Genomic DNA, 15,909 nt, shown 5'->3' with positions numbered 1-15,909 from the left:
CAGGCTTTCACAAGCCAGCCTCAAAGTTTGTTCTCAAACTTTAAGAATCTAGTTGCATTATTGTGATCTTGTGTGATTGACAGGTTGCTGCCCTTGCACCAGTCCATCTTTAGAGAAAAGATAGGAAAATATGTTTTTGTTGAAAAATCTTCGTCTACCATTTCAATCAGTGATGCTCCATTCAACTACCGGCGTCTATTTCCTCCGCAAATATCGACAGTGCAACCGGTTTGTGTCTTGATAGGTTGAGATCACAAATAGGTTGAAATTCATATGTTGTATTGATAGTGTGTGTAGGATGCACCTCATACAAGATCTGGCAACTGGACGACTTTGGAAAAAATATTGAGGTGATTCTTTATATCCAGTTGAAGAATTATTAACCCCCGTTTATTTTTTTCCCCAATTTCTGTTTAAGGGAGAAGATTTTTTTAAACACATTTCTAAACATAATAGTTTTAATAACTCATTTCTAATAACTGATTATTTTATCTTTGCCATGATGACAGTAAATAATATTTTACAAGATATTTTTCAAGACACTTCTATACATGTACGTCTATACACATACATATTCTATAAATGTCTTAAAGTGACATTTAAAGGCTTAACTGGGTTATTTAGGTTAACTAGACAGGTAAGGGTAATTAGGCAAGTTATTGTATAACAATGGTTTGTTCTGTAGACTATTAAAAAATATAAAGCTTAAAGAGGCTTTCTCCAGAAGAAAAAAATATTATCAGTCATACTGTAAAAATTTCCTTGCTCTGTTAAACATCATTCGGGAAATATAAAAAAAAATGAAAGAGGGGCTAATAATTCTGATTTCAACTGTATATCAATATTTGGGTCATACAAGTTCAGAGATTTTCCAGGCAGAAAATCTAATACAGAAGTAGGGTGGGACATGGATATAGAATACGGGAGACTCCTGGGAAAAAACTTGTGTTGATACAGTACATGCTCAAGGTGATTGACAGATGGTCCAACCCTTACACCAGTAAACAGGCCGTCTGAAAAGAGGCAGGAAATACAGCATAGCAAAAGGGAAGGAAATTATTTTGATTAAAGGGAACACGATTTGTTTTTATAAAATGATGTGCATGTATAAATTATTTATAATGTTGTCAAAATCGTCCATTTTGATTTCATGGTGACTCTAAAAGAATCTTCAAGTACTTGCCAAAAAAAGTAATGCTGGATCTTGGATTGAAACTTGCAGCAGTGCCTGACCCAGTGTACAATGAAACTATAAAGCAGTCTGTTGTGGTGAGATAAACAGAATGCTATTGCTTATTCTGCCAGTGTTGGTAAAATATAAGCAAATCTTCTACGGACAGATGGGATCTAGCAGCTAAAAAATGCTTAAATATTAGCAGCTCGGATTAACGATGGAACAGCAGAGAATTGACGCATTTAGCTGAAGTGTGTGATACTATCAGCTGACCACTTAGTGGACTGTCTGTGTAGATATGAGTCTGGAATTAATGACAGGGCTGCATATGAAATATGAACCACAGAGTCATCACACAGGGTAAAAAAGGATATAAATATTTGAAATAAATATGCATGTTTTTCCAATCAAAACATGCGGACATTAGATCCAACAGTGCACTAACAGTTGTACTGAATTACATGAACTAAAAGCTTATCGACCTCTTAGATGTCTTACTATTGGAGGCCTCTTTTTCATTTCAGCCTAAGTGGTCTGTTGGGATGCTGTAATATAGTGCATTAGTCTCACTGCACTATAAAACATTTATCCAATGGGGCAATGTGATTTTGTATATAAACCAGTGCAGTCTTTCCAGTCAGCATCTTCATCATGGTTGACTGAGGCATAATCCTTATTGATTTGTAAATGGCAAAAGAGTTCAGGTATTTTAAACAAAGCATCTCTCTTCACCAATACGTCTTACCAGATCTGATTATAAAACCACTGGATATAGCGAAATGCTACCTGGAACTACAGTCTTCAAATTATAGCTATGTTTAACATATCCTTTGATCAGGCAAATGCAAAAAAAAAAGTTGTCATGGTAACACCAGAAGCTATATAGTTTGAATAGAATAGTGATGTGATTTAAGCAAATCTGAAGTTGAAAAGAAAATCAAAAACATGTCTTAGTGCTACTAAGAGACAGTCGTTGCAAACTCTGCTTGAGTTTAATAAGTTGCCTTTCAAATAATGAATCAAAGCAGAAAAATTAACTAAGCTAGGAACAAAACTTAAAAGAGCTAATTACTGGAGGTGTGCAGGACACAGCTCACAAGGTGATTTATGACATAGAGTTCATGAAAATGATGCGCATGCAGTATTTTTTAAATCCTCAATGCCAGAACATAAGACTGCAAAACATGTGTGCTGCCCTAATTTAAAATGCTTGAATTAAACATCTGACAGTGGTGGGCACCAAATTATATTGTCAACGTAGTGTTGGCAACTTACATCCTAATTACATAGTCATGATGATATTGGAAGGCTGATGGCCACCTTGACTAGAAATATGAATGTGGCTCACCCCTACTACTGTTTCTCAATCAAACAGTATGACCTCTTCACAATGGTCAACTACAAGTACCATCTTGTGAAGTACAGTAATACCAATCAGAATCAAGTCACATTTATTCAATTTACCTAATCAGACTGTGATTTAAAAGGTACAGTACCATATCAGGGCTCGAAATTGCAACCATTTTGGTCGCATATGCGCCCGAAAATTAATCTATGCGACCTCATAATATATTTGGGAGCATTAGTGCGACTGCAGATAATGGTTGGAGTGCGACTTGTTTTGATTTTTTGTAAAAACGTGCTGAATCGCTCTTCCCTGCCGCTATATTGGTTCATATTAGCTGTCATTCACTCAAGGTATTCCGCTGTCAGATGACAGGGAAGGAGCTTTTATGACCACGGGAAATGCAAACGGCTGAAGAGTAAAAACTTAAAGCGCACAGGTTTGCAAACCCCACCTAAAGTTGTGGCGCAGATGAAAGCGATCATGACACGTCACGTGGTGAATAATTGTCCGCCAGGTGAGATCAATCGAGTACGCGCTTCTTGGAGAAGGTGCCCGAATCTCCATGCGTTGCATTCACTGCGTGTTCAGCGCAAATGTCCGCTAAAAGTCAAATACTGTACATATCATCGCCAAAGAAGCTCGCCTTTACTAAGTTTACACTGAAACTGCGGCTCATAACAAAGACCGGTATTGCGCCGATGGTTAGCGCAAGAATCCTGCTCTGCCTGCTCATAAATTGGGTTGGCTGACTCGCCAGCTTTTCCACTAACACAGAAAAATGAAGATCATCTCAGACTGAACCTTTAAATTGACACAAAATGAAACCAAAACTTTAAAAGAGTGATAGAAGTGAGACTTTACTTACTTTCTTTTGTCTATTCTTTTTTGAGGTGTATATTATTTTTTTTATTTAATTACTTATGACTGCTTTGCAGCTTTCATCATCGAATTGAATGATTTATTATAATCTTTTGTTTGTTTTGTAGCAGAAATATTGTTTATTAAATTGACATGCATATAAAAACAGCAGTACAAAATAATTATTTCTTACTGCAATGCTTAATTTTTGTTTGATGCAAACTATACAATTATTTTTCATAAAGTAACAGACTTTTTATAGCAGATTACCTACATTCATGCACATTCAAGGCAGTATCATAATGAGAAATGGAATTCATTGTTACTATTATTGTCATTTTTTATCATCATTAATATTCTATGGCCTAATTATTAGACATTCATTTTGGAATTATTGCACACAAATATCAATGTCTTCGCACCATTAGTTAGATAGTTGTTTCTGGTTTTTGTCAGTCCTATTAATGTTGTTTTAAAATACAATAAATCCCTTAAAAAACAATTTGCAGCGGTGCTAATTCATTTTTGGTGGGTGCTCCTAAATTTTTTCTGGTGCTCCTAAAATTGTTTTGGTGCTCTTAAATATTTGAAGTTGGGAGCACCGGTGCTACCAAGTAAAAAAGTTAATTTCGAGCCCTGCATATGGACCATTCTTTTTTTAGGTTACTCAGATGTGGAAGTCATCATAAAACATCTGCAAAGGTGAATGGAAACTATTACTATTATAATTTTGTCGTTCTAAAAATCTAATTTAAAATCAGAATGATATATTTTCAATATTAAATGAATTTGCTTCATTTAATATTGAAGTTCAAAAACTCAATTCAAAAAAGTTCATTCATAGGTAAATATTTAATATAATAATATTTGATTTCTACTGTATATACTTTACTGTACAAAAAACACCCCTTTCGGCTGGCAGGTCAACAAAACATCAAATCAGTTTTGTTTGATTCTCAGACATCAACCGTATGGATGTTTGTTAAGTAAAATTTTAAAGGGATAGTTCACCTAAAAATGGAAATTCTGTCATCATTTACTCACCCTTTACTTGTTTCAAACCTTTATAAGAATTTTCTTCTGTTGAACACAAAGGATGATAATTTGAAAAGCCTGTAACCATTGACTTTTAGGGTTGTCCAGATTCGATCACGTGATCGGAAATTGGGCTCGTTCGTGGGGTTTCAGATCAGAATCAGACGTTACCTCTTGATCAGAATATTTATATATATATATATATATATATATATATATATATATATATATATATATATATATATATATATATATATATGTGTGTGTGTGTAAATATATATATATATATATATATATATATATATATATATATATATATATATATATACTCTCATTTTTTTAACACATCTATAGTTATAAAAGCTATCTATAGCTATAAAATTATTATGAAACACTACTATATAGTTATTTTTCTTTCCTCAATAACATTACTGTTTTAAATACTTCTAATGATTACAATAAACAACTATTAAGACTTATAATGATACCATGACATGTGTGAATCAAGTTAAAATACTGTATGTGGTCCATTCTGTAAGTACAGAATGTTCAGAAAACTTATGATTCATCAAAGAGCATGAAGTAAACATGAACCAGCATCCAGCTCCTAAAAGTGCAGTACAGCCCACAACAATCCCACATTTGCGCAGGTCATTACACAGGAATCAACTGTTGTTCATACGCCACTTACAAACAGAATGCAAGCCAACACACTGTGAAACATGAACATAATTGCACCACTTGACCACTGAATGTCAACTGTTGGAAATATCACAGAACCCAGATTATCACATCCAGTGAGTAACACTGACAAATGGCTTTAAGCCAAGATGAATGTAAGACATTCATGTAATCTGAAAAGAATAGTGTTATTACCAACTGCCTATTATTGCAACACGGTCAATTATTTTTAAAAAATGGATAACCGTGATATAAAAAAAAGCCTTAAAAAATAACAGGCCATCTCTGTCCATTGAGCGCAACCAACCTGATTGTTGCCTTTATTTTTATTTTAATAATCCAGTCTTCCCTTAAATAACAGTAAATCTGTCCTTGTAATCCATGTGACGTATAATAAAAAGGTCTCCCAGCCAATGTTTTATAGGTATCGCCTTCATCCCATTATGACCCAGCTTTTGCAATATTCTGCATGCAGAAGGACGCTGAACCAGGTCTAGTACTGTAGGTTTCTACGACAGAATAAATGGTTGACATGAGCAGCTTAACCTACATAAAATTCTGTCAAAGGGAATTTAACAATCTCACATCATATAGATTGTAACTGCGAATCACACATCATAACAAGTGTGTTTGAAATGCCTTCATGGCTCTTTTTTTTTTTTAACTTAAACACTGACAACTATGAAAACTATTTCCTTGATTGACACTGACAGCACAGTAAACAAATATAAAATGGCACTGTCACATGGCACTGTCACTTAGTCCTCCGGCATGAAAATATTATGTGAATAAATTAAACGACATTGAAACATTAGGAAGGACAGGTTAATTGTCACACTATTTTTCTGAATAACTTTTCCCATGCATATTTGAATGTCAATTCAAACCATTCCAAAAAGCTAGTGAACAAAATATATGTAGGATTTAGCAAGAGGAATAAAAGTTAAATAATTCTGTTTAGATGGCTAGTGAAACTACACAAACTATAATTGTTTTTTTTTTATTCTAAACATGTATAGTCACTGTACAAGCAATACATAAACATTAAAAAAATTAAAAAATGTTCAAATTCAAAAATACTTAACATGTTTGTATTTATTTGCTGTTAAGTAGTATGTTGTAAACTGTTGTTTACTGCATTAAAAATTAAATTACTTTACAACTAATATAATACTATTAAACACTAATATAAACTATGGTAAAGGTGGTAAGTACTATGGTAATTTGCATACTAATTTACATTTTTCTAAATAGGCAGTATAAAACAATTATTAAAATATATATACAAAATATTATTTGATAAAGCAACACGGTGGCTCAGTGGTTAGCACTGTTGCCTCACAGCAAGAAGGTCGCTGATTCAAGTCCTGGCTAAGTCAGTTGGCATTTCTGTGTGGAGTTTGCGTGTTCTTCCTGTGTTCATGTGGGTTTCCTCCAGGTTCTCTGGTTTCCCCTACTGTCCAAAGACAAGCGCTGTAGGTGAACTGAAAAAAATAAATTGGCCTTAGTGTATAAGTGTGAATGAGAATGTATGGATGTTTCCCATTACTAGGTTGCAACTGGAAGGGCATGCGATGTGTAAAACATATGCTAGAAAAGTTGGCGGTTCTTTCCGATGTGGCAACCCCTGATGAACAGGACTAAGCCAAAAAAATTAATGAATAAATATTATAAGATAAAATATTATCTAATATGATACAATACTACACATCTAATATTCCAATACATCATTTATGTAACGTTTCTAAAAGATATTGATGACATTTTCCTTTACAACTAGAAATAAGTATTTTAAATATTGTATGGTAAAAAAATGTTAAAAAGATTGAACTGGCTATTTATAGTGTGTCTAGAGTTTGTTACATTTACCATATTCAATGTATTCAGTGTCCAATGCTTACTGTATTGCAAGTGCGTGTGTGTGTTAGTGTGTATGTATTCTCAAGTGTTCTGCATTAGTTAAACTGTGCTCAGTCTTTACATTATTAATAGCCAGAGTTGCAGGAAAGGCCAATTTTGATTAACTTTAAGTCGTTATGGGCCGTTCCGTTTCACCACCTGTGCCATTATCGGCTAATTGGATCAGCCAGTTCGATAACATACACATTTTAGCATCTCAAATACACATGCAGATCTACATTATATAATTAAACATGACTTGCAGTTAGGAATGTATAAAAAAGCAGTCACCAATCTGCCATACAGTGCACCGCTTGTGACAACTTCCTAATGTAACAACTAGCTCCCAATATTTGCTGTAACCTTTACCACAGATCTTTATATTTTGACGAAGATATTCCAACACATCCCACCAACAACAGCAATCACGTACGTCAACCTATTTCCCCGAGAAGGCAGCCATATCTACATACGTAAAGCCAATCTGAGACAGACTGTGGCCACAGGCTAGTGATGCCCCACAGTGCACCTGTAACGCTGGAACTGTCAATTGACTTCTGTGCTGTAAGGCCTACAATACACCGGACATCATTGAGAATGAACATCCACATCCAGCATCCACCTCGCAAGGTCACGACAGCTCTGTAAAGCTATTGTACGTCTGTTTGCCTTACCGTAAACTCCCTGGCAAAAAACACCTTCAAACAGTGCGGCCAATAACCACAGGAGAGCCCAGATAATATCCATCTTCACGTTAGTCTGCACATATCCAGCTCCTCAGGCGGCGAACAGTTGAAGGCAGTACGTGCAGTCCAAATCTCCCACCTCGCGTGACCGTATCATCAAGAAACAGCTGAAGTAGTGTCAGTCAGAGAAGCCTCATCAGTCATTTCTTGCCAATTCAATGCAGATGTTTTCGCTAAATTGGTCCAGGCGGAGAAATAAAGCCGTGACAGATGAGGAGGACGAGTATGAAACCTTCAGAGCCGGTCTCCTCCTCGCACCTCCGCCGGCATTAAGCACCGACGCGACTGGCGAAAGTAAATGACAGCGCCACGGGAAACACGCGCGCTATTAATCGGTTACGCGCGCTGGCATCCACCTCGTCGACGTTCCCAAAAGATAAGACTGCGGAATTTAATGCGAAAAATGAACAGTAATCGCCGCTCACATCCTCTTCGTGATTACAGGATGCCGGTGAGGCAGAAAGGCACGCCGAGGAAGCTGAAACACTGTGATTCTTCGTCTCCAGCGGAAAGAGGATTGAAAAAAGATGAATCCGTTATTTCATAAGAGCTGTGTGGGTCAGATTTACTTCTAGAGGGGAAAAAACATATCAAATAAATAAATAAATCGATGACACGTAAACAGATGCCTATTTTCGGGATAAAGCGTGATTTAGAGTGGATGAAATGTGAAGAGTGCTCGGGCACGCTGCGCCATACGTACTGCGCTGGAACGCCGGAGCCCAGCTGGCTGACTACGTCAAAGAGCGCGTGAGTGAGCGAGAGTGTGCGCGCGCGGGGCTCATTTGTATGAGAAACACTCTCGCGCGGAGAACGTTCGCAGCAGAGCAACGTGAACTTCATTATAAATTAAAGGCCGCCAGTCTAAATGGTATACATGCATTCTGACGTTCGTTCGTGCGTTTGCCGTTTTCTCTCATTGAAACGGAAGATGATGTAGATGCTATCGATTTCGCCGCGCATCCTACTCCCCTATCGACTTTGTAACTATAAAATGAATGATTTTTTTCCTTCCATCACCAACAGCCAGACCGCAACAGTGTGAGTGACAGGGATGCTGTAGTGTTTTATTAAATCACATACTGTTAATATGTCAATATATTTGAGATAATAGAACTGTAAAAATGTGTTGATGATGACACAGGTGGCATAAAGGTCACACGATGTATTCATCACCACTGGTACAATAATCAATGATACTAAAATAATAACTAATCTAAAAGACTGTACACAACAAACAGGCGAACTACACAATATTGTTTGCACTGGGAATGGGCATAAGATGATTTTATTCATGCAATATTTTACTAATTTTAAATGTTTGATTATGGTTTTACAACTAATAAAATAATAATAAAAATAATTATCTATCTATCTATCTATCTATCTATCTATCTATCTATCTATCTATCTATCTATCTATCTATCTATCTATCTATCTATCTATCTATCTATCTATCTATCTATCTATCTATCTATCTATCTATCTATCTATCTATCTATCTACCAATCCATCTATCCATCTATCCATCAGAATTTTTTTCCTAAAATGAGCATCTTTCTCAGCCTCCTTATGTGTATGTTTAGTTATTCCACCCTGAAAGCAATGACAAGAACTTATTTGTCACTATAAAAGTAAAATTACTGAGCCAACACAGGAGTCTGAGAAAAAAACATTTTATAGAAGAAAATATCAAACAGCATTTGGATGTTTTTGCATTTAAACTCTTCATATATATATATATATATATATATATATATATATATATATATATATATATATATATATATATATATATATATATATATATATATATATATATTTGGTCCCCACAGCGGAATGAACCGCCAATGGCTTAACTTATGAAAATGCACATGCCTATAAAATAGGCAAAGCCTTTTTTGCACCCAAATGACTCACATGACCCTATTCCATTTTTGATTAAATTAAGTCTTGTTCATGCTTCACTCACAATCAAATCAAAACCATGATTGTCTCAAATGTATTATTTTAAAGACTAACCTGCCAAATCATGTTATTGTTATACGTGAAAAAAACTAAATACATATACTGTATAATGTATCTGATTACGCATATTCTGAGAATATTATCATGTTACATGACTGTACAATTTAGAATCCTGATGTGTCAAATCACTACAAAGCCTTTCACTACACAATTTCTATAAAATTACTAAACAGAGAATTCTAAAATCTGGATTTTTCAAATTGACCATGGTACATATACTGCCACCTTCTGGAATAAGAAAAATACATTAGAGTTACATAAAACCCCAAAGAGACATGCAATACAGCGTGCAATGATTAAACTAAAGTGACTGGGGAAATAATGATAGTAACCATAATATAACCATAATCTGCTACTTAACATTCAAAGGCTGCAGCTGAATATTATTAGTATGATAGAGAAGTTTTAATAACTAGAAATGTCAGAAAATGTTCTTGTGACATTATCTGAAACAGCCACATTTACAGAACATTTATGCAAGTCATATTACAAATGCTGTTTAATGTAATGATTACTGCTGTTGATTTCCAGAGGGCATTTAAAAAGTTTTAGGCACAACACAAACACACATGCCCTATCGAGCAAAATATTAATAATAATAATAATCCTGTAGACTACTGATTCATAGCACTGCTCTTCTGGAGCAACTGAAACTATACACACATAATGAAAGAACAGCATGGTGAATATTAGTCTTAGAACTTATTGACCATAAAGATGTTCAATTCCTAAAGAAGATGTGTTTAGGAATGACAGCCAACATACTGTAACTGATGACCCAGCTTTGCTCCATTACACAAACATAACACCGTTCAGCACTTAGATGTTGTGTGCAAATCCAAAAATCAATAGCAGACTTGATGAAGCCCCTGTCAGGAGCTCCGAGAAATTTGTTGAGGATATTTGGAATCACAGAGCTGCTTAAATTAATGCAAATTCATTTCTTATCACATTTACGCACTCAACGTGCCCAGTGTTCCTTATTTTTACTGCTCTTTTAATTTAATATCAGCTCTATGCCATATTTTAGGTGTAAAATCATACCCAAATAAACAGGCAAACATGAATGAATGAGACACAGAAACTATATAAACAGTTTAAAGTGGCCAGGAATCAAAACTTCTACCTAATTTGAATGAAAACCTACAAAGAGGTTATGGGCCTGTAGAAATTTTTAAGGTTCTTGTAAGTTATGCTCACAAAGGTTGAATGTATTTGATCAAAAATGGAGTAAAAATAATAAAAATCTTATATTTTACTTTTATAATTAAACTATATATAGTACAATTAAAAAGACGCACATAATATTATTATTATTATTATTATTATTATTATTACTATCATCATCATCAACAACAACAGCAAACCAACTGTTATTGTAATATTCTTTCAGAAAATGTGCTAAAAGTGTGAATCTCCATACACTTTATAGGGTAAATTCTTCACTTTTGATCAGTTTCATGCATTCTTGCTAAATAAAAGTATTATTATTATTATTTAACGAAAAAAAAGTTGAACTGACTCCAAACTTTTAAATGATGTTCACTGGGCTTCCAGTCTGTGTTCGTGAGAAGACTACGTTAATACCTTTTTATTGTAAGGTTCTTCATCACCTGTAAATTTATTCTGTAATTCAAAAATTAAATAAATAAATAATGTATATATATATATTATTTTAGTACTCAAGTAAAGGAAAGAAACTTCTACCTCTGTTGTATAAATATGCTATATCGATTGTAACAAGACATCTACTGTTGTTTACTTACAATTGGTATTAGCAATGTTTACTTAAATACAACTAGGTAGATCACACAATTTAAATTACATGTAAGCTAGTTCAAAGGGCTTCATACAGTGTTATATTGTTTGAGTATTGCAATAAATAAAGCAAATATTACTCAACAATGCTTGCAGTTTAATAAGATCAAAAACAGGTGAAGCTAGTGCAAAAGGACAATCCAGGAACGTAGCCAAAAACAGGCAGCGGTCAAAACAGGTGATTAACAGGATCAACGATATAACAAGGCTGTGGTCAAAAATACAAACAGGAAAAAAACAAAGAATCTTCTGCACAAGCATACAAATATAACCTCAGCACATCACGTCAACATTGAACTAGTGTCTGTGTGGTGAATAAGTAGTCCATGTAATCAGTCCATGAAGCGTTAAAGCTGTGTGCATGTAATCATCAGAGTTCTGGAAAGAGGTGTGTGTGTGGTGCATGATAGGATTTGTAGTTCCTTAACACATCTGTAGTTCACCAGATAACAAATACAGTGTATATAATGTACAAATAAATTTATTAATGTATTAGTAAAAATTCATGGAAGTGAGCTAATATTTATTAAAAGTGAATAGCTTTTTTCACCATTTACTTAAAGTGATTCAAATGCCGAGATCAGACTGAATTTTAGCCCCAATTTTGACTCGCCGACAGGTTTTTAAAAATTCGCAGACAAATGCCTGCAATTACAGGCAAATCGATGCTTGTTCAAGTGAGTGATAATCACACAGTACGAACTATCAAAGACACGATCTGAGAGAATCGCCGATGAGTCGCCGATGCCTGTGAGATATTTGGTGTGCTAAATATCTGGAGCTGTCTGCGATTCAAATCATGCCGTGTGAAATGAGTTTTGACTGAAAATAACATCAGCGATCGCCTACAGCCAATGAGAGAGCAGCAATCACTTGTGTGTGTGTGTGTGTGTACCTGCAGGCCAGCGGGAGGTTGAGGGAGAAGTTAAAATCGTTCATTTTCGGTTTATTTGGACCCAAGAAATGGTGGAAAAACTAGTGGAGGTTTGACAGGAGCACCCGTGTCTGTTTGACGTTTTATGCAGAAAGTTAAAAAAGAAAGTTGAGGAGAAATTGCTAATTCCCTTCAAAGCCAGGTGAGCAAATATGTACATTTTCTACCCCATTAAATGCTTCTTTCTCGTTATGTAGTTAATAACAAAAGATATACTATGTGTTTTTGGCTGTAAGATGTAGTTTGAACGAAGTTGTCGGTGATTCTTCCTATGGTAAAGTCATGCAATGTGAAAGTCCCTGTCGCCGATTCATCTTGTAGTGTAAACAAAGCAGCAACAAAACGCTAGCCCAGATAGTCATGCAGTGTGAAAACATCTGTGACACGACTACTTTGAAAATCATGCAGTCTGAACTCGGTTTAAGTGTTTATGATTTTTTTTTCTCACTTGAACACAAAATCAGATATTTTAAAGAATGTTGAATAGAATAAAAACCCACTGACATCCAGTTGGAACATGAAATACTAGTCAATGGCTGCTTCTTCCTCTTTGATGAACACAGGAATTCCAAACCTTTTTTGGGTAAACTAGCCCTTCAACCAAGGTTAGTTGATGCATTAATGTCAACTAATAGAGCGTTTTGTAAAGTGAGGTTTGTTCTTAAAAGTATTCTCAAGGTGCTCTACACGTTGAATACAGCTTTTAACTGCAGAAAATCTATTCAGCTTTTCACGTTTTTAATACTCTTTATATTCACTCAGTGAATAGTCCACCGATAATACACAATGAATATCTGAAATATTACATAAATCTTCAAAAAAGATAATAAATGCAACAGTATAATGTCATTTAAACATGTTACACAAATTATCTTTACAGGACGTTTTTTGAGAATTCTATTCATTTAGATTTAATGCTGTCAATTAATACCATCCAAATGAATCTACAAAGCACGAGTTACACGGCGATTCTAATGTTCTTACATCAAGGTCTAACCTCTCATTCATGTACATCAGCTCACTACTTATCTTTTCATATGCTAGAACAAATAAGTGTTAATTAAAATTAGGTTAAAAAAGGAGAGGCTTGCTGTATGTACATGCAAACCCCATTAAAAAGTGAAATGCTCTGATCTATATCTCAAATACGTTTGCATCCATTCACTTCGTCGTGTCAAGGTTGCTCAGCTTCACAGACCACAGAAGCGCTCAACATTAACCGACAGCTATGAGAACCTGCCGTTGTTGGAGGAACAAAGCTAGCGATGCAGCATAATGACCTGGACAGCTCCGAGGATTCTGGCGAGCTTCTGTCTCGTCAATCTCAGCTCACCACTGCGAAGGCTAATTTTAACCCGGCGCTAATTTGCCTGCACTCTCTGACAAGCACGGGTTTCTAACACACCCTAATTAACCAATAACATGGGCCACTACACCACACGTGCAGCTGTCGTGTCTGTTGGGTGTCTGGATTTAAACTGAAGTCCGCCAATTAACCTGCCATACAAAATAAAAGGTCTTTATTCGTATTTATTCACTTTATATGGATGACCTTGCAGCTGGACTACAAAAATCAAAAGAAATAATTGAAAAGCTCTGCTTTGGTATAATAATGGTGGTGGATAAATGTATAGATTTTAAATAAGACACTCATTTAAAGGTTTAGGGCCCTTGAGATTTGAAGAGATTTTACTTGGTGAGGATGTATTCAGTTGGTTAGAAGCTGATCATCTATTTGTTCTTTTTGGATTTTCTATTCATCAAAGTAACCTTGGAAATGATAAGCATTGATTTAAAATATACTTTTAAGCATTTAATATGTTTAAAATGTTTTAAAAGTAGATAAGTTTCTTGAGCACTAAATCAACATATTAGAATCATTTAGACATGTGTAAAGACTATAGTAATGATGCTGACAATTACAGGCATGAGATGATAACCAGTTTCAAGGTTTATGCTGTCAAGGTTTTAAAAACCACCAAAAATTTACTGTTATACTGTTCCTAAGGTATGGGTAAGATTTGTGTCGGTTTATTTTTTACATATTTTTCACAACAAATTATTTTTAGGGCAACAGTACCTCCAACAGAAAAGAAACCTCCACATCAAAAGCTACTAGTCCAAAATATTTTAAATATTTCTTAATATACAATATTTTGTGTTCAATGGGGGGAAAAGGTTGTTGTTTTTTTACCCAGACAAAAACACCTATTTTGAAGCAGTAATCACAATACCGTGAAACAGTGAAACCGTGATGGTTTTATTCAAGGTTATTTTACCATCAGAAACTGACCGGCCCGTGCTTAGTGACAATTTAACTTTAAATTACAGTTTAAAACATCCTAAAATTGTTTCATAATTATAACATTTATAATTTTCTGATTATTTGCAATTTCTGAAGAATCCATATAAATAATGCCACAAAAATATAAAGCAGTTTTCCTCATTAACAAAAAGGATTGGTTGATCGATTGATCGATTGATTGATTGATTGATTGATTGATTGATTGATTGATTGATTGATTGATTGATTGATTGATTGATTGATTGAAAATCAGCATTGATTTCTCAATAATTACCGTGAAGACTGGAAAAAAATGCTTCCATCACAGATGTCAAAAACATTTTCTAACAGAATAAATATACTTAAATAGTTATTTTACTGTAATAATATTTCACACAATATCACTTGTGCACTGTTCAAACTTACTACCATTTTGTTATGTTAGAGATGAAAACATCCACTGTATTAAACTGCTGTAAAAATGCATCAGATAAATAATAATAATAAAAAAATATATATAAATTTTGCTTAAATCTGTTAATCAACCTCAGTCCTCAGCAAAACTCTTAAATTGTTTGGAAAATAACAGGATTTTAACTCTTTAATTGCCAGATTCATAAATAATGTCACTGGTTTAGTGAAAAAAAACACTAAATTATGTGTTTTCTATATAAAAAGTAATTATGGATGGGATAAAGTGTATCGTTGAGATTTAAAAAAAAAATTCAAAGCATTTTTTCAAAATATCATTCATTCATTTTCTTGTCGGCTTAGTCCCTTTATTAATCTGGTGTCGTCACAGTGGAATGAACCGCCAACTTATCCAGCAAGTTTTTACGCAGCGAATGCCCTTCCAGCCGCAACCCATCTCTGGGAAACATACACACACACACTCACACACACACTCATACGGACAATTTAGCCTACCCAATTCACCTGTACGGCATGTCTTTGGACTGTGGGGGAAACCGGAGCACCCAGAGGAAACCCACACGAAGGCAGGGAGAGCATGCAAACTCCACACAGAAACGCCAACTGAACTGAAGTTCGAACCAGCGACCTTCACTGCCTTGCCTTTTTAAAATATGTGTCAAAATAAGATT

The 15,909-nt window shown here is 34.8% G+C and overlaps 1 protein-coding gene across 18 annotated transcripts in view; it reads right to left on the bottom strand.

Annotated features, from left to right (window-relative positions):
* The window catches only part of mdga2a (MAM domain containing glycosylphosphatidylinositol anchor 2a), a 347,889-nt gene that overhangs the window by 219,854 nt on the left and 112,126 nt on the right, over positions 1 to 15,909 (bottom strand). For 4 of the 18 annotated variants that reach the window (XM_087290644.1, XM_087290646.1, XM_087290645.1 and 1 more), the window contains exon 1: positions 7,670 to 8,469. The exons of the other annotated variants lie outside the window; for them this stretch is intronic. In XM_087290644.1, coding sequence (XP_087146770.1) covers positions 7,670 to 7,742 — 73 coding nt within the window. In that variant the 5' untranslated portion in view covers positions 7,743 to 8,469. Of the gene's footprint in view, positions 1 to 7,669; positions 8,470 to 15,909 lie in introns of those variants that run through there. 18 annotated transcript variants of the gene reach the window in all.

The sequence above is a fragment of the Danio rerio genome, chromosome 17, assembly GCF_052040795.2.
Source record: "Danio rerio strain M-AB ecotype USA chromosome 17, GRCz13ab, whole genome shotgun sequence".
In the NCBI taxonomy this organism is placed as follows: Eukaryota; Metazoa; Chordata; class Actinopteri; order Cypriniformes; family Danionidae; genus Danio; species Danio rerio.
Note: the sequence above shows the minus strand (reverse complement) of the source record. Positions and strands in the feature narration are given on the sequence as shown.